This window comes from Enhydra lutris, unplaced genomic scaffold, assembly GCF_002288905.1.
Source record: "Enhydra lutris kenyoni isolate GAN:26980312 unplaced genomic scaffold, ASM228890v2 scaffoldscaffold54, whole genome shotgun sequence".
Lineage (NCBI taxonomy): Eukaryota > Metazoa > Chordata > Mammalia > Carnivora > Mustelidae > Enhydra > Enhydra lutris.
The window spans coordinates 1,736,005-1,761,773 of NW_019154138.1; the positions used below are offsets into that span (position 1 = coordinate 1,736,005).

General features: G+C 36.2%; 1 protein-coding gene across 3 annotated transcripts in view; it reads left to right on the top strand.

Annotated features, from left to right (window-relative positions):
* The window catches only part of LOC111157324 (lon peptidase 2, peroxisomal), a 123,317-nt gene that overhangs the window by 65,259 nt on the left and 32,289 nt on the right, over positions 1-25,769 (top strand). For all 3 annotated transcript variants that reach the window (XM_022518640.1, XM_022518641.1, XM_022518642.1), the window contains 3 exons: positions 1,214-1,364; positions 3,489-3,615; positions 7,056-7,189. In XM_022518640.1, coding sequence (XP_022374348.1) covers positions 1,214-1,364; positions 3,489-3,615; positions 7,056-7,189 — 412 coding nt within the window. The remainder of the gene's footprint in view (positions 1-1,213; positions 1,365-3,488; positions 3,616-7,055; positions 7,190-25,769) is intronic.

Consider the following 25,769-nt stretch of genomic DNA (forward strand, 5'->3'; position numbering starts at 1 on the left):
TCAGATAATTGGTAGACAGTAAGATTACTCTTAACCAGTGCTGTACTGGACATAATTAGTATGGTTTTTGATGTCTCAAAAGTACCTTATTTTTATATATTATATTTTTATAAACATTATTAAGTCTTATGAAAATATAAATAGTAGAACTTTCTGGGAATTGTATTCTAGATAAACACTGAGAGTTTCCTGTAATAGTGTTCACCAAATTCAAGATTCTCTGTAAAGGGCTTTGAATTAAGACTAAATTGTAGATACGTTTAACAAAAAGTAAAGCTTAGAAAGGGAATCAGAAGTGAGGAAAAGCTGGTGGTAAAATTGTCACTGGTAAGTATTTTAGTCTGTTTACTTCCTTTTTGAATATGTATATCAACCCTGTTTATATTTATACTAATCTAGTGTAAATGAAAGTGATAATATGTTAAAGGTTTAGAACATGCAGAAGGCGCTGAGTCCTATTTAGATTTCTCCACAGTGAGTGCCTGTGAGTTGGAGCATTTGAGCAATAACCTAAAGAAGATAAATTCTCTCATACCTAGTTGTTCAACATTTTAAAAATCTAATTGATAAATTATATAATTTCCCAATTAAAAAATTTTAAAAGATACTGATACTTTGCTCATTAAAAACAAAAGTTTTCTTCTAATGCATTTTTTAAAAGTAAATTTTTCCTTGTGCATATGTAGGATATAGTAGCATAGTAATTTTTACTAGTTTACTTTTGTTTGGAATTCTCCTTTCAGTTAAAAACTTTATAGCCAGACTTACTGATAATGTTTGAGAAGTTTACTAATTATTTTATGTCTTACCTAAGAATCAAAATACTCTACACATTTTCTTTATGTTCCCAAAGCAGTTAAGAGAAGATATGTTACCAAGAGGGAAACTGGTTCTGTAGGATTGATAAATTATTTATGACTACACAGTCAGTCATTAGTGAATAGATTTAAGAACAGAACTTGAAGGGATAATTTTTGCTTCTTTGTACTTTTATGTATGTTCAAAAATTTTGACATCGAACACTTTTTTTTAAAGTATGTAGAATGTGGGCAATGTAAAGAATGGTGCTCAGGTTTTAGTGGTATCCCCATGTTTCTCTAACTGTATCGAACAGAATTGTCAACGCTGCTAATACATCATGTGCATTTCATGTGTGTTTTAGCTTTCTGTTGGAATAACTGAATTTGTTTAAATGTTTATTGTTCCCTCACAGGTGTTGGATCCTGAACAAAACCATAACTTCACAGATCATTATCTAAATGTGGCCTTTGACCTTTCCCAAGTTCTTTTTATAGCTACTGCCAACACCACTGCAACTATTCCACCTGCCTTGTTGGACAGAATGGAAATCATTCAGGTTCCAGGTACCTGATTCATAAATAAAATCGTTACGTGATAGCTTTTGCCTTCCTGAGTAAAACCCTTTAAGTTATGCTGTGGAGTTTGAGTAAAAGTTGATTTGCCAGTGTATGATCTTCAAAGTTCTAGGTATGGTATAAAATAGCTTTTATGTAAATTCAAAGTCTGGAACAACAAAACTTTGTTTTAATGATGACATATAAGATTATTGTATGTTCTGTAAGACATCAAGAATAAAGTTTGCATAACAATTTCAGACAACTTAGCATTAAAAAATTCTTAGCATTAAAAAATGTTTTCCAGTGTCTTAGAAAATAACACATTCCTCTTTGAAATAATTTCTAAACTTAAAAATATTTTTTTTCAAAATGAGTGTCTAAAACCAAAAATAGATTTTTACATGGTCAATTTAGCTTATGTATAAGATTTTGCAGTTTTTAAGTGGTATCCCCATGTTTCTCTAACTGTATTAAACAGAAATATCAACGCTGCTAATACATCATGTGCATTTCATGTGTGTTTTGCAGTTTTTTCAGTTTTTATTTTACTGAGAAAGTGTAATCATTTACTCTCGTTAAGAGTTGGGTCCTAAAGAGTTGCTGAACTTTATTACATTTGGTCTCACTTTTACATAAAAGTGCAAGATGCTTTTAAATTCCTCTTCTTTTTAATTTTTTGTCAAGTAGTTCCACCTTTTTTTCTTTTTACTGTGTCTTCTCTTCCACTGTAGTGTGTAAGGTAGAGTCCTTTAATTACAGACACTAAAAAACCCCAGTGTTTTCACTTTCTTTTAATTGCTTAGAATTACTTTTCCCTAGAAGAGATGAAACATAAGTGGGTATTTGTTAAAATGAAAATAGAGAAGAAGCAAAATATATTTTGATTCTAAGCATAATCTAAGTATGTATTTCATATTAATTTGAAATAAATTTTTACTACCAAGTGAATGATGATTGCATTTCTTAGTTATCTGTGTGAGCCTTGCAAGTTCCAATACTTATTTTTAAAATATGGTGGAGTAAAAAATTGCTTTTTGCATATGAATAAGACTAAACTAGGGGCAACTGGATGGCTTGGTCAGTTAAGCATCTGCCTTCAGCTCAGGTCATGATCCCAGGGTCCCCTCCTGGTTGTGTGCACTTTCTCTCTCTGTCTCTGTCAAATAAATAAAATCTTTAAAATAAAAAAAAAAGACTAAAATAAATAAAGAGACCCAGTTGCCTGGAAACTCCCAATTAAGACAGAGAATCCATAAGATACACTGACGTGAAGTGAAATAACCAGGACAGCTGTTGCATAGGTAGACATAAGATGCCAGTATCTTCCTTGCAGGTTTGATTATCCCGTCTTCTACTGTTTGGGCATTTTAATTTCATTTTTCTACTCAAATGAGCTGTCTTATCAGTTCATCTTTTTTTTTTTTTTTCTTGTTAAACAAGAAGGGGGCAATTAATTAGGGACATTTTTTTCTTACAGGATTTAAAGACAAAGTAAATCTGTTCTTTTGAGGTTCTTAAATAAGAACATAAAGTCTTTTAACTATATAAATTATATATATAATTCCAGTATGTATAGGGGAAAAACTTCTATGGGGATGTCTTAGTTTCTGTTTTGTTGCTTAAATTTATAGCCAGGGTTCTGAAAATAGCTCCTTTGCAGCTCTTGCATTGGAACCCACTGCTGACTTACCTCAATCCCTTGTTGTTGTTGTAAGTTGTTTCAGTTATGTATCAAATTATGCTAAAGATATGAGATACGTTATTTGCATGTTAAATAATAAAATTTCACATTTAAGTTAAGGAGATAATTATTTTAGAGATTTGATGAGAGTTTTCCTCTTCCTTGAGAGATACATTCCTCTTCCTTGAGAGATACATTATTTAATCAAGGGACTTTCAAACCTGTGCTTATTAGTAAAGACTCTTTTTGTTTGCGGACAAAGTTGGAAATTTTAACAGTTACTAATTGGAGGTTGAATTTCTTTATTCTAATTATAATCTTATTGGAAGTTAACACTTAAATTCATTCTAAATCCAAGATACATTAAATCTGCATTTGATTCATTTAAAAAAACATGGCACTGTGGAAGTTGTATGAATAATTACAGCATAAGATCACTTTTTTCCTAGGGTATACACAAGAGGAGAAGATCGAGATTGCCCACAGGCACTTGATCCCAAAGCAACTGGAACAGCATGGGTTGACTCCTCAGCAGATTCAGATCCCACAGGTTACTACTCTTGACATCATCACCAGGTTAGTCAGCCATCCTGAGGCCTCAGTAATGTTTGAGTCTAAACATTCTAAAAGGAGACAGTTTTGCTGGCAACTCACAGCATCCATTTCTTTCTCTCCATTTGATTCCCAACAAACATTCCCATAACTTGATGTACGCAGGGCTCCATATCAGGCAGAAGTTTATAGGGAAAGTACTTAGAGTATCTTCATAGCTGAGGACTTTAGCTGAGCCACAATTTCAGCTTTTTCACAAGAGCAGTGTAAGGGATTCATCAGATAAATTTAAGAATCAAAAACAAGGAAAATATTGAGATACCTTATATACCCCAGGATCTTAAAAGTGACATTCTTTCAAGAATTGCATTGCTACTTTGAAACACCTGTTTTAGGTTCTTCAGATTTTCTTTTCTTCCCCTTGAGAGATTTTAAACATCCTTAAAATTTTCATCTTTGGAATTAACACCAGAAGGATTGAGAGGGTACTTTCTTAGCTACCAAGTGCTTAAGCCAGTGGTAAGCAGTATGTAAATTATCTGAGTAGAGTATTTCTTTGTCTGATTTATACATTGCATGTTTGAATGGAAAATACACCCTGTTGAGAATTTATATCGTAACAGCCTCTTACAGTTTTCCTGGCTCAGCATTACAGATCATTGCATCATCTGGCAAATTGTGTCAGGCTGCCAAACACTCCTCACGTGGTCCTCTCACAGTAACTGCTGTTTTTCAGGAGAAGCAAAGTATCTTTCTATTTTGAACTTTGACTTCGAGTTTGGCCAGTCAGACTGCTTTTTGATCGAAGCCAGCCTTCTTATGGAAGTCTATTTGGAAGTCTATTTCAATTTATACACAAAACAGTAAGACCAGATCTGACCTGGGAGTTCCTTTTCTTAACTTGTGATTCATTGTGTGGATAATGCCAGGAGAAATAAATTAGGTGATTTATATGCTGAAGTCTTCCAACAATATTATTATTCCAGATAACACCCCTGATGCCTTTGGGTAACTTTCAACAAGTCACTTAACCTTTTTGATAGTTTCCCCATCTATAAAATATGAGTGAGAGAACAAAAATATCTGGATCAAAATAATAATGACTTTGAAAAGTAATCATTATTTGTATTTCCCAGTTGCTTAGAGAACTGTCCCTTTTTTATATGTGTGTTAGCTCAAAACATATCAAATACTAAAAGCTATGGACATTAGGAAATGTCCCTGAGAAGTTTTAATATTTTTGAAAACAGCACAGGTATTTGCTACTCCAAGCAGCTTTGGCTGTTTAGTGAGTTACCAAGATTAGGATATAGTTTTCCATCTTTTGATGTGTTTTTCATCTTTTTGTGTGTCATAGTCCTGGACCTATAATGTTCAGGAGGAGGGGAGGGGGTTTAGATCTCATCTAGTCCCACACCCTCCCTGTGTAACTAGCCTACTTCAGTTCTGCCTGTGCTAGAGGGCTCACTGCTGTAATTTTCTAGTTTTGCCCTCTACGAGCACCTAGAATCTAAGGGTATATTCCTCCCTTGTACAGCCCTTCTGGCATTAAAAAAAAAAAAATGTCATGTCCACTTCCCATAAATGTTCTCTTTTTCAAGCCGAACATTCCTGTTCTCTTTACCATTCCTCTTGACCCACTCTCAACACCTCACCCTTCTGACTAGTCATCTTCTGAATGCTGCCTGTGAAACCAGTGTCCCCTTTAAAATGAAACATCTGGAGTAGAACTCAGTATTTCACATGTAGCCTGAGCAGTTCATGGTGTAAGACCACTTGCTTTCCTATTTTGATTATATTATTTTATGACTATATCTCAAGACTCTTAGCTGTTTTAGGTTATTCTCTTGCCTGTTGCACTTATAGTTACCAAACATCTTTAGTTGTTTTTCATATGAATTTCTGCTAAATTTGGTCTGTCTCATTCTGTACTCTTAGGGTAGGGTTGAATTTTACAAAACCCAAATGGAGAAGTTTGCAGTTATGTGTATATTGTTGTTTGTCTCAGCTACCTGCAACAAATGAATTTTTTTTTATCTTGATTATTATTAATTTTTAGGTCCTCTGGAAATTGGCATATATAGCATCTTCATGCTCTTGTCATAGACAGGAAACATCAGCCACTTCTTATTGAATACTGGTGACTCTTTCCTTTGGGTTTAAAAATACTAAATAGGGGTTGTTGTGTCTAGTTTCTTTCAGTCAGCTGTAATCTTATACTGTCTGCATTAACTTCTGGGCACCTTAAAAGAAAGAAAAAAAAAGAAAAAAAAAACAATATCTCATATGTGTTGTTGTGGATGTCATTATTTCTGAAAGTTTATTCTGAACCTCCTGGTACCATTTCTGCATGTTCATGTCACTCCCCTGTCAGCTTCTTCAATCCCTGTTCTTTCATCTTTTGTCCAGACCTTTAATTTGAGCTCATCAGCGAGTTGTCTAGAAAGTTACATTGGGGTTTTCTTTTTTTACATGTTGGTTTGTTTATTTTTAACAAGCCTCCCTGTTTTCTTCCTTACTGAAATTATGTGCAGTTGTGTAATAATGGACTTTATGCTTGCCTCCTCAAATCCCTTTGATTGAAATGAGTTTTACTTTAGAGGGTTTCTGCGAAGTTTTTGTCTTTTCTCAGAACTTTTGAAATCTGAGTCCCTAAAATCTAGAATAGGTGTCTGACTGCCTAATTAAGTCCAGTTTTTCAGATAAACCTATATTCTCTACCTGATGCTTCCCATTCAGATCCATCCAAAGCTGGGTGGCCAAGAATGGTTGTGTTACATAATGGTTTATGAAGTGGCATATAGGATTTATAGAGTCTAACATAACTTTTTTTTAAGACATTTAGACATTTCTAACCACATTTAGAATCTTCTTCACAAATCACTATGCGTGTATCAGCATATTTTCCTTCTTTAAAAGTCTCTAAGAAAATACACTGAATAGAGGTGACTAGCACAGTTCCCACTAAAAACTAGATTTCTAAGGTTAATTTTTGCTTTAGATGGGAAAATTTTATTTTTCTGATTCTTTCAGCAATATTTCAAGTATAATAAATTTATGTAGAATTTTCTTAAATTGATAAATTTTACTTAAGAAAGCTCTGACACATATCATCAAGAAGTAAATGATGTCTTATGTGCTGCCAAATTTACATTGAAGGACCAAAGATTTTTTTTTTAAATACAAGATAATAGTTGAAGATAAAAATCCCTATAAAGGGGAAAGTTATAGCTGAAAATACATCTGAATATTTAAGAAATAATAGTATTTTTTAAAAAAACAGGAAAAAGAAAGAAATAATAGTACTTTAATGAGGAATTTTTAAATGTGAGGAAGTTAGTACTTAAGAAAATGTAATGAACTTTTAGATGTACACTGTTTCTTTAGTATAAATGTTGATCATATTATTTCTATTTTTACAGGTGATGTTTAGCCAAAAATAAAATATTTTCCTTTGATGACAGGTATACCAGAGAGGCAGGGGTTCGCTCTCTGGACAGGAAGTTTGGGGCCATTTGCCGAGCTGTTGCTGTGAAGGTAGCAGAAGGACAACACAAAGAAGCCAAGTTGGACCATTCTGATGTGGCTGAGGGAGAAGGTCTGTGATGTTGATCTGGGGCTCTCGGGCTCGGTGGTAGGAGTCAATGGCAAAAAAAAGTTCAACATGGAGGGTTGGTGTTGGGTAGGCCTTGGAGCAGTAGTACATACTACTGCACCAGTAGATCCATGCAACAAGTAAGTAATAACTTAACACTGATGTATTTTATCAAGAGGATTCTCTTTTACAAATAGTACAGAGTTTCAGCTGAATGATACTCCATATTAATGCTTTAAAGGTATCACATTTTTCCAGATTTATGATGGTGTGCTTTACATATGGGTTCTGGTGTTCCATTTTTTCTTTTTGATCCAGACTGTTACAAAGTCTTTCAGTATTTATAGCATAGAAAGTTATTACACCAGTTAAAAAATCCAAGCTGTCCAAATACTGCAAGGGTAGAACTTTGTACTCTGGAAGAGCCTTATATGTCATGATTTTTCTCACACATTTTTTTTGATAGGTATACAATTAAAATTAAATTATTTTTTCTTAAATAATTGTGGAGGGGTGGGGCGCCTGGGTGGCTCAGTGGGTTAAAGCCTCTGCCTTTGGCTCGGGTCATGATCCCAGGGTCCTGAGATCGAGCCCTGCATTGGGCTCTCTGCTCAGCAGGGAGCCTGCTTCTCCCTCTCTCACTGCCTGCCTCTCTGCCTACTTGTGATCTCTGTCAAATAAATAAATAAAAATCTTTTTAAAAAAATAATTGTGGAGGGGGTGATAGGGAAAGAAAGGGAAGATTTCTATTCCTAAAATTAATCAAATGTGACCATTTCCACTGGCACCCAGTTAGAATGTTTTAACTTCTTGCCCCAGACCCGTAAGGGGTCTCTGTTCATCATACCATGCTGCTACACAACTTGCCAAAACTTGCTTTAACAAACATGACTTGAGTAGTGGGGAATTGAAATTTTCTAATAGTAATGAGGTTTATTAGATGTTCTACCATTTCCATAGCTCTTTCTAGAACAGTTTGATGAATGCAGTTGAAGAAACATAATTTGTGATATACTTAGTGGAATAGATGTAAACATCTTCCCTGTTTTTTCTTCTGTTGTCAAGCACAGTGCATTTAACACTTTATCATTAAAAATGGACTTTCATACAATCCTCCTGTTTCCAGTATGATGCTTTACCCCTGCTCCCACTGTGCCAAGAACCTTCGTGGTTCATTTTCTCCAGGGAGTAAACTTCCTGTCTGCTGTTGAGCTGGAGAAGGGTGAAGGGTATTGTCTTTCCTATACCGACGGAGTAGGGGTAGGGATCTTAAGCTCTAATTGTTTCTTCCACAGACTTTAACATTTTTCTATTTAGTACCATTCCTCATTGATATTTTCAGGGTACTTCAAATTCCTGAGCCTTCGTAGCATTTTATGGATAACATTAAGGTTTCTTCTTTCTCTAGCCTGAATGTTTGTTACTTCCTATCCACCCACTTTGTTTTCCAAAATATTGTCAGCATCTCATATTAACTATTGTCTTTTTTCTTACTCTTTTTATTCTTAAGGGTTTATACTTTTAAAATTTCTTAGTTGTCATTTTATAGGATTTGGAGAGGAAGTTTAAAGATAAACACATATTCAGGCCATCATTTTTAAAACTCTGAATTTTTAAAAAGTTCCCTAGGTGAATGATAGCCTGTAAAGAAGGGAATCACTGGTATAGCTGACAGTGACGGTGGAGAACTGAGGTATTTTTCCTCTTCTTCTCTTTCTAAATATAAGGCCTAGGTCCTCCTGAATTTCCCCCTTTTTATTCTTAGAATACTCGCTTTGTGCTGTGGGTTGAAGCGCCTGAATTTTTTGTTCTAGGCAGACAACGAAATGAGTTTATCTAGTTAGCTTATTTTGAGAAAATTGAGTTTAGGATCGAGATGGTATGTTTGGGGATTTATACCAATATATTCAGAGGGATTTGATGCCAAAGGAAACTTCCCATAGTTATGCAATGCTTAATGTTTATACATATGTCTATTAGCATATTTCCAATAATATCTGTGATCATATTAGCTATTTAAAGATAACCCTGAAATACTCAAGAACTCGTTCAGCAACTTGTGAGCTATGTGGAAACATGCAGTTTTTCATGGCAATATCTATTTATTTGTTTGTTTATTTATTTACTTGAAGTTTTTATTTACTTAAGTACTCTCTACACCCAGTGTGAGGCTTGAACTCAGGATCCCAAGATCAAAAGTCACATGTTCTTCTGACTGAGCCATCCGGGCGCCCCTGATTATTTTTTCTTAATCCATGATCCACAGAACAAATCCCAAATGATGACATACCCATGAAGATTTGAGTAGCTAAGACATTACCTAGGTATCCACGATAAATAAATATTAGAATAAATACTTGTCTCTTGATGGTGATTTTGGTTGTGGATCTCATGAGAGCCTGTGGACTCTAAGCTACTTCTAATATTGTAAGATGCCCTTGAGTTTACTATAAATGACCCTCCTCCAGACTTTAGTAAGATAATTATAAGGGGTCTTGAAATTAGTGTTTATCAATTCAACCAATCCAAAAGGAAAATTCCTGCAAAAGGGTCAGTAACAGGTTTTATGCCACAAAGTTCAAATGGCTTAATAACTGAAAGTTTTTCATTAAGAAATTAATTATTTAAAATTAGAGTATAAAATAGAATAGTTGTTTTAGAAATTTCAAGGAATGTAGTGAGGGAGTTATTTTTAATGTTAAAAATATTGCTGGATTTAGTTACTGCCAGGAAGAAAAGTAATTTTAGGCCACAAGCTTCAAAACAGGCAGAAACCTCCAGTGTATCAAACATACTTTCTGGAGTAGGCCCAGAAACACTGGTCTGTGAACAGTTGTCTTTGTATTTGTGGGGTCTGAACTGGCAGTTAAACAGAACAAATAATAATGGAGTTTTAAAAGCCTGCTGAGATTTATAGTTGATCCATGTTAGGGGAGGAATATTTACGGTTTTTGGTCACTTACCCATAAAGTATGGGATTACTTCCTAAAAGCAGTGCTACTTATGTTTTCTTCATGTTTACTAGTGTATTCTGAATTGCCCTTTTCCTTTCTGGGATATTAGTTGGATTGGGAGATTTTAAAAAAATACACGTGGCTAAAATTTTATTCTCCCTTTTGCCTGCCTTTAGCTACATACACAAATGTCTGATTTATTTAATTTTGCATCTTTGGATGTCTCTCTGTAAAGAGGCAAATGTCCATTTGTTGAAGTACTTCTGTATCATATGTGTCCATTTAACATCTAGTAAGATTTTCTCCTCAAAAATTATCTTCAGGGAAGGATTTATATCGTAACCAATTCTTAGAGTTTTTCGGAATATTCAGCAGTCTCTGTTTTTGAAAAATATAGTTTTTATTAGAGAAGCTACATTAAACTTAACCGCAAGCTTTTAATTTCTTATTTCATGGAAAGGATCGAAAAGTTAGCTAGAAAAAGAAAGAGTTAACACAGATTTAATGGTTATTCCTGAGGTAGGTAAGGTCCCATTATAAATTAGCTTTTAAAAATCACTTAAAGCAGTACTGTTTAAGTGTTTATGTTATGAAGATCACAGATACTTACAGGAAAAATGAATTAAACTTGCTAATGTGTGAGAAATGAATTGGTTCTCTGAAATTGGGATGAAATTTCCAGTGGTGGCATCATACATAGTTTCAAGAACGACTGTCCAAGACAGTCTGGATAGCGAGTTTAATGTGTCCTGCAGCTCATTCTTCAAGATTGCCTTGGCTATTGTAGGTCCTTCAAATAGCCATATAAATTTTAGAAACAGCTTGTCAGTTTCCACTACTAAATAAGTAAATAAATAAAATCTCCTGATACTTTGACTCTGCATTGAACCTGTACATCAGTTTGGGGAGAATTGACAATTTGATATTATCATATATCCTAATTTTTGACCAGCTTCATTTATTTAGGTCTTAGTAAACGTTTTAATAGTTTCAGTGATGAGCTCTTGCATACTTTTTCTTTAAATATATTCCTAGTTATGTGATCTTTGTGTATGTATATTACTGTAAATGATATTTTTTAATTTTTTTATTTTCTGATTTTGTTGTTAACTCTATGGGAATACTGTATTAACCCATATCCAACAAATTTGCCAAATTGACTCGTTAATTCTGAGTGTAGATTCTTCTGGATCTTCTGTGTACACTGTCCGTCATCACAAATGCAAATAATGTCAGTTTCTACCCTTCTTTTGTAGTCATTTTACCTTTTATTTCATGTCTTCCCTAATGCATTAGTTGGGACCTCTAAGAAGAGGTTGAATAGAAATAGTCATGATAACCAAAGTAGCCAGAAAATAAAACCTGTGAAGAAATTACCAGCCTGTATAGCCTTTGTTTTGCGCCCTTGGGCCACCACTACTCACCTAATCGACTATCCTCATTTGTACAGGATTCTCAGTAGCTGGCTAGTTTGCCTCCAGTTAAGTTCGTATCCCTTCACAGCATTCCTCAATAAACAGTATGCCTTGCCTGTTTGATTCCATTAACAGATACATATTTATAAACTTGGCTGTCTGTTTCCCAGTCCCTAGGAAAATAGAAGCTCTAAGTCAGAAACAAAAGCTGAGTGGTTGGGTGGTTTGAGTCATAGGCAGTAGGATTTGATGTCAGTGAAAACATGCCTGTCCTTGCATGATAGATTCCCTGGGGACCCTGCTGACCAAAAAATGCTGGCTAGACCACAGATCTAACTCTGGCAATTTCTGTACTTTGGTCTGGATCTCAGTTTGACTGGGTTGCATTTTGACACGTATTGTTTCTCTGATATGTTTGCCTTGTATATGGCAGTAAAATCAACCTAATATTAAGTGGAAGAAGGTGGATACAGTATCCTTAATTTTTTTGGTTTGTCCTTTTTAGACAACTTTACAGTTAAAAATGCACCAAGATAAAATATTTGAATTTTATAGCACCAGTTCTCCTCATTCATTAACTTTAATTCTCCCAGTGCACCACACTACTGACCTGGGGAAGGAAGGTTTCCTGCCACGGCCACTAAACTTAGTCCTGTTAGGGGTCAGGTGCGGTGGGAAGAACTGTGTGCTAAGGGGTTTGGATGCCTACTCCTTGCTTGTGCTTTTGTCACTTTACATTCCACTCGTTTCCGAGGCTAGCGCTTCTCTTAGCCTTTCTTGGATCCATTTCCGGAAGGAATCCTCTTTCGTCAGGCCACCTTCAGGGTTCTTTGTTGTGGCTTCCTGCCATTGATTTCTCAGGCCCTGCATGTCCTTTTTGATAGTTATTTTAAGTTTGCCTCCTTTGTAACCAAAACAGGAAGCTATTCCTGCAGGAGAATCAAGTGTTTTGAACCTTTTAGTTGTTTTTTTTTTTTAATCAGTCTTTTATCAATCTCAGTCATACCCATTCTCTTGTCAACTGTCATGAATGCATTTCTTATATTAATGAAGAATACTGTATATAATGCTATTAGGAAGTGACCTTGGAGCTTCACATAACTTTTTGCTAAATTCTTTTATGTTTGACTACTTGGAGCAGTCTTCTACTTGTTGCAGAACTATCTTTATTTTTTGTATTTTACATTAGTTATCTAAGGCTATATAATGAATTACCCCCAAAATTTAGTAGATTAAAGCATTTTACAAACATTTATCATCTCACAATGTCTGTGGGTCAGGAATTGAGGAGCAGCTTAAACTTAGCTGGGGAGTTCTGGCTCAAGACCTCCCTTGAGGTTATAGTCAAGCTGTCCGCCAACTGCAGGCTCAGCTCAGGGAAGATCTTCCAAGGTCAGTTGCATGGTGAGTAGCTGACTTCAGTTCCTTGTTGCCTATTGGCCTGGTCTTCAGTCTTTCACTACACAGGCTCACAACGTGGCCACTGGCTTCTGTCCCCTCCCCGCCCACCGCCTTGAGTAAGATACATGAAAAGGGAAAAACAGAGAGAGTCTAAGACAGAAGCTACAGTCTGTTCTAATCATCACTCTCCCCCATTCTGTTGGTTGCACAGACAAACCCTGGTACCATGAGAGATGGCACTACACAGGCATGTGAATTCTAGGAGGTGGGGATTATTGGGGGTAATCTTGAAGATGGCTCTCACAGAGTCTTTTTCTCACTTAAAGAAGACTTTTATACATCTCATCTCTATTAATACAACCCCCATTTCTGAGAGTTGAAATAGTTTGTTTAGAGTTCCGTAGAACTCTAATTAAGAAGTTAGCCTGTGGTTTGGTTGTTAATAGAGAGTGGAAATTTCTGTGCTGTGGAAATAGTTAAGAGTAGCTACATTATTCTGTTGGGTGGGACTTCAGGGGAGAAAAGCTTAGTAAGACCCATAAGCAAATGAATAGTTCTAGCAACCATTGAAACAACCTTCATTTGTCAGCATTTAATGTGGATTTTGTCGTGTTTTATTTGTTTTCTTTAGGGACATAAAAACTTTGTTGGCTCTTTAGTGAGGCAGAGCTAATGGAGTAGTTTCCTATTACTTGGTTTCAGTTGCATGTAAACGTCCTCAAATGCTTGAATCAGAATCCCTTATCTTCCTTTTTAGCTAGCGTTAGAACAAAAAAGAGAGAGTAATTTGGGTGTGTGCCTCTGAACCCGAAAACCACATACCAGATGCTTTGGCTGTTTATTTTAGATTGTTATAATACCAAGAAGTCAGATTTTTAGTTTCTGAAGAGGAGCCTATGTCTGGTGGTTAAGAAGTCTTTGAACACTATGTGATGAGTCCCAATTTTAGTATCATGGAAGCTGGATTTAAATTGGCATACATTGGAGCACCTGGGAGGCTCAGTCGGTTAAGCGTCTGCCTTCAGCTCGGGTCCTGATTCTAGGATCCTGGGATCAAGCCCTGCATTGGGCTGCCTGCTCAGTGGGGACTCTTCTTCTCCCTCTGCCTCTGCTGCTCTGCCTGCTTGTGCACTGGCTCTCTCTCTCTCTCTCTGTGTCAAATAAATAAAATCTTTAAAATAAATAAATTGGCCTACATTTTCCTAATCTTTTAAGCACCACAACTTTTAAAATTTCTACTTATTCTTACAGAATTTACCAATCTAAAAGGCTGTGGCAATTCAACAGCCATCACAATCTAAGGAACTTTGTAAGAAGGCTTTTCCTAACCCAGCACTGAAGTTTGTGCTGTTGAATATCCATGCATCATATTTGAGCTGAGTTCTTATCAAACATCCAGGTCACACAGACAAGGCTTAGAAGTTTTAATTCAGTTTTGCATTTTCAATATTTAGAGTCTTGCTTCACCTGTTCATGCTTATCTTTCCTTTGATTGTATTAGTGGCTCAGGACAAATAGAATTTTCCAATAGTCAAAGGAACTAAGGTTAACCGTTGAGTATGGACTAAAGAGAGAGTTTTATTTGTAAGACACCTGATTTGCTGGTTTCTAAAGCTGTGGGGTTTGTAGGATTCTATTACAGCTAATTGGATTTTACAAACCAAGATTATCCCCCGCCCAAAAGTCTAGAGATTAAGACTTTCTGTGGCAAATACTTCGCATTTGGAGGCGTATTGGGCAGTATGTTGTGTACAAACATCTAAAATGAAGTGGTGCTTTAATGCTGAAATGAAAATATCATGTTGGTATATACCACCAATATCTTGAAGATATACTAAATATTCTTTTCTGACACTTACACTAGTTTATTCATAGTTCCCTCATCAATATTAGCCTGGTTTAAGAAAGATTTGTTTGTCTACATATACCAGAAGGAAGTGGCAGTGAAGGAAAAAACCCTACTTACGTATGACAGGAGCCAAACATTTGTTATTTAAACCCTATTTTGGGATAGGAAAATCAAATATTGTCAAAGAACTAAAAAGCCATTGTTTCATTTAATGAATCATATAGGAAGATGTCATGGCCTTTAAGTGTTATTGTCATATTTGAGTAAAACCAGCCTTTTAAGTTACAAGATATTAAAACATTGCTTACTTTTAATCTTACAAATAGTCTCTACATTTTAATTGATAATCCGAAAAGTTTCCCAAGACTATTTTCTGAATCTCTAATACAGGAAATGAGATGTGTTAATGCGCAAAACCTGCTTAGACACAGTGGTCCATGCTCCTTTGTCTTGTACAAAGACCCTGTGTCCCATACTCTTGTGTAATTTTAACTCAGTCAGTGAGCCAGCTAGCATTTACTATACGCCTGGTTCTAGAGTAGGTCCTGGGAGGCAGAAGGAAGAAGACTTCTCTGACAAATACATATACTCCATTGGGTGAAGTCGATATATAAAATAATTTTTAGATGTGTGATATTTTAAGTGTGCTTGTGTTTAAAGTGCTGTGAGGCACTGAATTGATCATTTTACTTATTATAGATACTGTAGCATTTTAAAATTGCTTTTAGCAAATTGAGACAAAATGTAATTTGCTTACATCTCAGAATTAATTGGAATGGATAAATAGATGGAAAACGTATTTTCCAGGTGTTCTATTTTAGTATTCTTTATTTTCATGAGTAGATATCTACTACTAAAATTGAGAAATGTTTTACAATTGTAATTTCCATCTGTATCTTAATAGTTACTATGTAGAAATGTTTAGTAGGTGAATTTAAAAAAAAAAGGTATTTGGTAATGTTAAAATTCACCCACAAAATAATGAATTAACTATTGGCAAAAGGCACCTAAAAGATTTTATTGCTAGCGTGAGGGTTTTCTGGGCATTTGAACCCACAGATTTCTCCATTAGAGCTAGTTCCTTTAAAAAAAAAAAAAAACCAGATTGAAAATATGCAGGCACAAATGCCTTGGCAGACCTGGTCAGTAACTTGAATCTCAGTCGCACTTAGCAGCACACTTCCTTTGGCTAGGAGCACGCTTTTCTGGAAAAGATTAACCTGAAACTGACAGCACAAATTATAGAGTTGGAAATATTCAGGTTTTTCTGATTTGTTTTTAAGATACTTTGTTTTCCCCTTTCTGCCTTCCCAAGAGAAAGCTCTCAGAAGCATTGTATCCATGGTCAGTTTAGCCCTGAGGCACATGCTTGTACTGTCTTGTAAGAAATGACAGAGCTGCTTATAATCTCAACATCTCATCTCACTTTTTAAAGTAGACTCAGTTTAAAAAAAAAAAAAAAGTTTTAATAACTGCAGCCATGCAAATATTTTTCTTCATGCCTGAATGCAGTCTAGATCCATGTGTATGAACCCACACTAAAGAGATGAGACAAACACTATCCCCCTTTATTGGTTCATGGATGACCCCTCTGCCAACGAGCTGTTAATAAGATACCTAGTAACACACCTCCTACATGCATGCACACAAATAACAGTTCAAACAAATCTGCATGTTTCATTCAGGAGCCCAGTGTAATTGGATTCACCAATTTAAAAGATTTTTAATCATTCAGTAACAATATTATTATGTAATTAATTTTTTAAAATATTTATGTTTACCTTACAAAATCAGCATATTAAGACGAGTAATATTTTGACAAATCAAAATAATGATTGTTTTGGTGATGTGTCATTTGTCCAGAGATGTTACAAAGATTTATTCCAGCAGGCATAACTGACTATGTTGCGTAAGGCACCGTGATGAGTTGGTATGGCAAGACTCGACTTCATCTAGTTTGATTCTCATTCTACAGATAAGGAACCTAGGACCCAGTTTCTTACCCAACAGTTTGCTCCATAAATGTTGGTTGAGTTATGGTATGGGTACTATTCACTTCTTCAGCCTAAAACATGTTCCAGAATTGTGGGAGCTATGATTAGAAAGGTAATTTGGCATATATTGTAGTGGATCTTGAATGCAATTCTTAGAAGTTAGGATTTTGCTTAATTTGTGATGCAGACCCATAGTGATACGTAACTGTGGAAGTGATGTAAAGATTGATTGACAAATAGTGAAGAAAATGGATACAGGCCTACCTTGGAGATACTGAGGGTTTAGGGACAAACCACCACAGTAAAGTGAATCAAATGAATTTTGTGGTTTCCCAGTACCTATAAAAGTTATATTTACACTGTCTGGTAGTCTGTTAAGTGTGCAGTAGCATTATGTCTAAAAAAAAATGTATATTCCTTAATTTAAAAAAATATTTTAGTGCTAAAAATCTTATCTGTTGTCAGCTTTCAGCAAATCACAATCTTCTTGCTGGTGGAAGATCTTGCCTTGGTGTTGATAGCTGCTGACTGATCAGGTTTCTGAAAGTTCAGCTGAAAGTCGTGAAGGCACATCCTTAAAAACAGTAATGAAGTTTGCCACAGTGTTCCTTTCATAAGCAGCATGCGATGCTGGTTGGTAGCATTTACCCACAGTAGAACTTCTTCCAAAATTGGAGCCTGTCTTCTCAAACCCTGCTGCTCCTTTATCAACGAAGTTCATGTAATATTGTGAATCCTCTGTTGTCATTTGAACAGTCTTCACAGCGTCTTTGCCAGGAGTAGATTCCATCTGAAGAAACCTCATCTGTAAGAAGCAACTCCTCATCCATTAAAGTTTTGTCATGAAATTGCAGCGATCCATTCACATGTCCAGGCTCCACTTCTAGTTCTCCTTCTCTTGCTCTTTCCACCACATCTGCAGGTACTTCCTCCACTGAAATCTTAAACCTCTCAAAGTCACCCATAAGGGTTGGAATCAACTTCTAGCTCCTGTTTATGTTGCTGTTTGACCTCTTCCTGTGAATCACAAACATTCTTAAATGACATTTCTAATGGTGAATCCTTTCCAGATTTTCAGTTTACTTCACTTAGACTCATCAGAGGAGTCACTATCTGTGACATCTATAGTTTTACAAAAATGTATTTCTTAAATAAGACTCAAAAGTCAGAATTATTTCTTGATCCACAGGTTGCAGAATGGATGTTGTGTCAGCAAGCATGAAAACAACATTGATCTTGTACATTTCCATCAGAGCTCTTTGATGACCAGGTGTATTATCAGCGAGCAGTAATACTTTGATAGGAATCTTTTTTTCTGAGCAGTGGGTCTTAACAAAAGGCTTAAAATATTCAGTAAAGCATGTTGTAAACAGATGTGCTGCCATCCAGGCATTGTAGTTCCATTTGTAGAGCACTGGTAGAGTAGATTGAGTGTAATTCTTAAGGTCCCTGGGATTTTTGGAATGGTAACTGAGCACTGGCTTCAGTTTTAAGTCACCAACTGCATTAGCCCCTAACAAGAGAGTCATATGTCTTTTGAAGCTATGAAGGCATGGATTTTTCCTCTCTAGCTGTGAAAGTCCTACATGGCATCTCCTTCAAATAGAAGGCTGTCTCCCTCTACTTGAAAATCTGTTGTGTACTGTTGTACATCACTGTTGTATCTGTTGTACCACCTGTTGTAACCACCTTCATCTAATTCTCTTAACTAGATCTTCTGAACCACTTGCTGCAGCTTCTCCATCAGCACTTGCTGCTTTACTTTGCACTCTTACCTTACAGAGACAGCTTCTTTTCTTAAACTTCATGAACCAAGCTCTGCTAGCTTCAGACTTTTCTTCTACAGCTTCCTCGCTTCTCTCAGCCTTCACAGAATTGAAGAGAGGCAAGGCCTTGTTCTGGTTTGGGCTTTGGCTTTGGCTTTGGCTTAAGGGAACGTGTGGCTGGTTTGATCTTCTCTCCAGACTACTAGAACCTTCTGCATATCAGCTATAAGGCTGTTTAACTTTCTTATCATTCATGTGTTCACTGGAGTAGCACTTTAAATTTCCTTTAGGGACAGTTCTTGGCATTTACAACTGGGCTGTTTGGCCAAGAGGCCCAGTTTTCAGCCTGCCTTGGCTTTAGACAGGCCTCCCTCACTAAGCTTAATTATTTTTACCTTTTGACTTAAAGTGAGAGATATGTGACTCTTCCTTTCACTTAAACACTTAGGGGCCATTGTAGAGTTATTGACTCACCTAATTTCAGTATTGCTGAGTCTCCGGGAACAGGTTGGCTCAAGGAGAGGGAGACAGATGGGAATGGCCAGTTGGTACAGCAGTGAGAACACACACAACATTGATTGATTAAATTCACCGTCTTACATGGGCCTAGTTCATGGTACTCCAAAACAATCACAGTAGTAACATCAAAGATCACTGATTACAGATCACCATGTAATAATGATGAAAAAGTTTGAAATGACCAAAATGACCAAAGAATGACCAAAATGTGGCACAGAGACAAAGTGAGCAAATGCAATTGGAAAAATGGTGCCAACAGACTTGCTCTAGGCAGGGTTTACAGGGTTCACAGCTAGTAAATGTCATTGTCAAAATTCTAACCTAGGCAGACTGGTGAAGTCTAAACTTAGTGCCTACACTGTGCTTTCATTATTCCTATATACCCTATGTTCATTGTCCCTGTAACAACTATTCGAAGCGTAGATACTCTTTCTCTCATTTCAGATGAGGAAGTGGAAGTTTTAAGACAATAAGGGAAATGAACAATCTGAAAGGGGAATTAAACAATTCCATTTACAATAGCAAATGCAAATCAAAACTATAGTGAGCTGTCACTGCACACCTGTCAGAATGGCCAAAATCAAAAACTTAAGAAACAATAAGCGTTGGCGAGGATCTGGAGAAAAAGGAGCTACTCATGGGAATGCAAACTGGCGCACTGTGGAAAACACTATGACGTGTCCTCAAAAAATTAAAATAGTAATTGCACTACTGGGTATTTACCCAAAGAATACAAAAACATGAACTCAAAGGGGTACCACCCTGGTGTTTATTGCAGCATTATTTACAGTAGCCAAACTATGGAAGCAGCCCAAGTGTTCACCAACTGATGATTGGATAAAGAAGATATATATAAAGATATATATGTATATGATGGAATATTATTCAGCCACAAAAAAGAGTGAAATTTTGCCATTTACAACAAGATAGAGCTAGAGAATGTAATGCTAAGCAAAAGGAGTCCATCAGAGAAAGACAAAATACCATATGATTTCACACCTATGTGGAATTTAAGAAACAAAACAAGCAAAGGGGAAAAAAAAAAACAGAGAGAGACAAACCAAGAAACAGACTCTTAACTGTAGAGAACCAAACTGATGGCTATCGGAGGGAAGGCGGGTGGGTAGATGGGTATTAAAAATTATACTTATCATGATGAGAAAAAAGAGAAAGAAAAAGCAATTCCATTTATAATAGCATCTTAAAAAATACTTACAAATAAATCTCATTAAGGAGGTGAAAGACTTATATGTTAAAAACCACCAAACATTGCTGGAAATATTTTAGAAGACCTAAGTAAAGGGAAGGATATCTTATGTTCATGGGTAGGAAGACTTAACATTGTTAAGATCTACAATTTTTTTTTTAATTATTTTTATTAACATATAATGTATTATTTGCCCCAGGGGTACAGGTCTGTAAATCATCAGGCTTACACATTTCACAGCACTCACCATAGCCCATACCCTCCCCAGTGTCCATAACCCAACCATCCTATCCCAACCACCCCCCACAAGCAGTCCTCAGTTTTGTGAGATTAAGAGTCGTTTATGGTTTGTCTCCCTCCCAATCCCATCTTGTTTCATTTTTCCTTCCCTAACCCCCCACAACCCCCCACCCTGCCTCCCAAATTCCTCATATCAGAGAGATCATATAATTGTCTTTCTCCGATTAACTTATTTCGCTCAGCATGATATCCTCTAGTTCCATTCACATCATTGCAAATGGCAAGATTTCATTTCTTTTGATGGCTGTGTAGTAGTCCGTTATATTTATATATATATACATATATATACACACACACACACACACACACATACATACATACATACATACATACACATATACACCACATCTTCTTTATCCATTCATCTGTTGTTGGACATCTAGGTTCCTTCCATAGTTTGGCTATGGTGATTTATATCTTTAGGGTAAATACCCAGTAGTGCGATTCCTGGGTCATAAGGTAGCTCTATTTTCAACTTTCTGAGGAACTTCCATGCTGTTTTCCAGAGTGGCTGCACCAGCTTGCATTCCCACCAACATTGTAGAAGGGTTCCCCTTTCTCCGCATCATCGCCAACATCTGTCATTTCCTGACTTGTTAATTTTAGCCATTCTGACTGGTGTGAGGGTATCTCACTGTGGTTCTGATTTGTGTTTCCCTGATTCAGAGTGATACGGAGCACTTTTTCATGTGTGTTGGCCATTTGGATGTCTTCTTTGCAGAAGTGTCTGTTCATGTCTTCTGCCCATTTCTTGACTGGATTATTTGTTCTTTGGGTGTTGAGTTTGATAAGTTCTTTATAGATTTTGGATACTAGCCCTTTATCTGATACGTCATTTGCAAATATATTCTCCCATTCTTTCCCTTGTCTTTTGGTGTTGTTGACTGTCTCCTTTGCTCTGCAGAAGCTTTTGATCTTGATGAAGTCCCAATAGTTCATTTTTGCCCTTGCTTCCCTCGTGTTTGGCAATATTTCTAGGAAGAAGTTGCTGCACCTGAGGTCAAAGAGGTTGCTGCCTGTGTTCTCCTCAAGGATTTAGATGGATTCCTTTCTCACATTGAGGTCTTTCATCCATTTGGAATATATTTTTGTGTGTGGTGTAAGGAAATGGTCCAGTTTCATTTTTCTGCATGTGGCTGTCCAATTTCCCAACACCATTTGTTTGAAGAGACTTTTTTCCACTGGACGTTCTTTCCTGCTTTGTCGAAGATTAGTTAACCATTGAGTTGAGGGTCCATTTCTGGGCTCTCTATTCTGTTCCATTGATCTGTGTGTCTGTTTTTGTACCAGTACCATATTGTCTTAATGATTACAGCTTTGTAATAAGAGCTTCAAGTCTGGATTTGTGATGCCACCAACTTTGGCTTTCTTTTTCAACATTCCTCTGGCTATTCAAGGTCTTTTCTGGTTCCTTACAAATTTTAGGATTATTTCTTCCATTTTATTGAAAAAGATTGATGGTATTTTCATAGGGATTTTATTAAATGTGTAGATTGCTTTAGTTAACATAGACATTTTCACAATATTTGTTCTTCCAATCCATGAGGATGGAACGTTTTTCCATTTGTGCCTTCCTCAATTTCTTTCATGAGTACTTTATAGTTTTCTAAGTACAGGTTCTTTGCCTCTTTGGTTATGTTTATTCTTAGGTATCTTATGGTTTTAGATGTGATTATAAATGGGGTCGACTCCTTATTTTCTCTTTCTTCTGTCTTGCTGTTAATATATAGAAATGCAACTGATTTCTGAGCATTGATTTTATATCCTGACACTTTACTGAATTTCTCTATGAGTTCTAGCTGTTTTGGAGTAGAGTCTTTTGGGTTTTCCATATAAAATATCATATCATCTGCAGAAAGTGAGAGTTTGACACCTTTTTTGCCGATTCAGAGGCCTTTTATTTCTTTTTGTTGTCTGATTGCCAAGGCTGGGACTTCTAGTACTGTGTTGAATAGCAGTGGTGATAGTGGACATCTCTGCCATGTTCCTGACCTTAGGGGAAAAGCTCTCAGTTTTTTCCTATTGAGAATGATATTCACTGTGGGTTTTTCCATAGATGGCTTTGATGGTATTGAGGTATGTACCCTCTACCCCTAAACTGTGAAGAGTTTTAATCAAGAAAGTATGCTGTACTTTGTCAGATGCTCTTTCTGCATCTATTGAGAGTATCATATGGTTCTTGTTCTTTCTTTTATTAATGTATTGTATCACAGTGATTGATTTGTGGATGTTGAGTCAGCCTTGCAGCCCAGGAATAAATCCCACTTGGTCATGATGAATAATCCTTTTAATGTACTGTTGGATCCTATTGGCTAGTATTTTGGTGAGCATTTTTGCATCTGTGTTCATCAAGGATATTGGTCTGTAATTCTTTTTGATGGGGGTCTTTGTCTGGTTTTGGGACTAAGGTAATGCTGGCCTTATAAAATGAGTTTGGAAGTTTTCCTTCCATTTTTACTTTTTGGAACAGTTTCCAGAAAACAGGTATTATTTCTTCTTTGAATGTTTGGTAGAATTCCCCTGGGAAGCTGTCTGGCCCTGGGCTCTTGTTTGTTGGGAGATTTTTGATGACTCCTTCAATCTCCTAAGTGGTTATGGGTCTTTTCAGGTTTTCTGTTTCTTCCTGGTTCAGTTTTGGTAGATTATACGTCTCTAGGAATGCATCCATTTCTTCCAGATTGTTAAATTTGCTGGCATATACTTGCTCATAATATGTTCTTATAATTGTTTGTATTTCTTTGGTGTTGGTTGTGGTCTCTTCTCTTTCATTCATGATTTTATTAATTTGGGTCCTTTTTCTTTTCTTTTTGATGAGTCTGGCCAGGGGTTTATCAATCTCATTAATAAGTCTTTCAAAGAACCAACTCCTAGTTTCGTTGATCTGTTCTGCTATTCCTTTGGTTTCTGTTTCATTGATTTCTGCTCTGATCTTTATGATTTCTCTTCTCCTGCTGGGTTTAGGCTTTCTTTGCTGTTCTATCTCCAGCTCCTTTAGGTGTAGGGTTAGGTTGTGTACTTGAGACCTTTCTTGTTTCTTGAGAAAGGTTTGTATCACTATATACTTTCCTCTCAAGACCACTTTTGCTATGTCCCAAAATTTTTGAACAGTTATGTTTTCATTTTCATTTGTTTCCATGAAGTTTTTCAATTCTTCTTTAATTTCTTGGTCGACCCATTCATTCTTTAGTAGAATGCTCTTTAGCCTCCATGTATTAGAGTTCTTTCCAACTTTCCTCCTGTGATTGAGTTCTAGCTTCAGAGCATTAGGTCTGAAAATATGCAGGGAATGATTCCAATCTTTTGGTACCGGTTGGGAACTGATTTATGACCTAGGATGTGATCTATTCTGGAGAATGTTCCATGTGCACTAGAGAAGAATATGTATTCTTTTGCTTTGGGATGGAATGGTCTAAATTTATCTGTGATGTCCATCTGGTCCATTGTGTCATTTAAAGCCTTTATTTCCTTGTTAATATTTTGCTTAGATGATCTGTCCATTTCAGTGAGGGGGGGTGTTAAAGTCCCCTACTATTATTGTACTATTGTCGATGTGTTTCTTTGTTTTTGTTATTAATTGGTTTATATAATTGGCAGCTCCCATGTTAGGGGTATAGATATTTAAGATTGTTAGATCTTCTTGTTGGACAGACCCTTTGAGTATGATATAGTGTCCTTCCCCATCTCTTATAGTCTTTGACTGAAAATCTAATTTATCTGATATAAGGATTGCCACTCCAGCTTTCTTTTGATGTCCATTAGCATGGTAAATTGTTTTCCACCCCTCATTTTAAATCTGGAGGTGTCTTTGGGTCTAAAATGAGTTTCTTGTAGATAGCATGTCGATGGGTCTTGTTTTTTTATCCATTCTGATACCCTGTGTCTTTTGGTTGGGGCAGTTATGCCATTTACATTCAGGGTAACTATTGAAAGATATGAATTTAGTGCCTGTAAGGTTAACTATTACTGTATATTGTCTCTGTTCCTTTCTGCTCCATGTTAATTTTAGGCTCTCCCTTTGCTTAGAGGACCACTTTCAATATTTCCTCTAGGAATGGTTTGGTGTTTGCAAATTCTTAGTTTTTGTTTGTCCTGGAAGCTTTTTATCTCTCCTATTTTCAATGACAGCCTAGGTTGATATAGTATTCTTTGCTGCATATTTTTCTCATTTCGTGCTCTGAATATATCATGCCAGTTCTTTTTGGCCTGCCAGGTCTCTGTGGATAAGTCTGCTGTCAATCTAATATTTCTACCATTGTATGTTATAGACTTCTTGTCCTGAGCTGCTTTCAGCTTTTCTCTTTGTCACTAAGACTTGTAAGTTTCACTCTTAGATGACGGGGTGTGGACCTGTTTTTACTGATTTTGACGGGGGTTCTCTGCCATCTGGATTTTGATGCTTGTTCCCTTTGCCATATTAGGGAGATTCTCTATTATAATTTGCTCCAATATACCTTCTGCCCCTCTCTCTCTTTCTTCTTCTTCTGGGATCCCAATTATTCCAATACTGTTTCATCTTATGGTATCACTTATCTCTCAAATTCTCCCCTCATGGTCCAGTAGTTATTTGTCTCTCTTTTGCTCATCTGCTTTATTCTCCATCATTTGATCTTCTCTATCACTAATTTTTTCTTCTGCCTCATTTATCCTAGCACTAAGGGCCTCCATTTTTTATTGCATCTCATTAATAGCTTTTTTGATATCAACTTGGTTAGATTTTAGTTCTTTTATTTCTCCAGAGAGGGATTTTATTTCTCTATAAAGGGATTCTCTAATATCTTCTGTGCCTTTTTCAAGCCCAGCTAGCACCTTGGTAATCATAATTCTGAACTCTAGTTCTGACATATTACCAATGTCTTTATTGATTAGGTCCCTAGCCATCAGTACGGCCTCTTGTTCCTTTTTTTGTAGTGAGTTTTTCCACCTTGTCATTTTATCCAAATAAGACTATATGAATGAGACAGTAAAATACTAAAAGGGTAGCAAAGACCCCAGAAACTAACTAAATCACTAACCAAATCAAAAAAGACCAAAATTGGGAGGAGAAGAAAAGGGGGGGAAAATATATATGTATATATATATTAGACTGGTGACTAGAATAGAGCCACCCATTTGATTTTGGGTGTATTCTGGACTCTTAGAAGAAACTACCTCCCAAAATTTTAATGAAAGCAGACCATA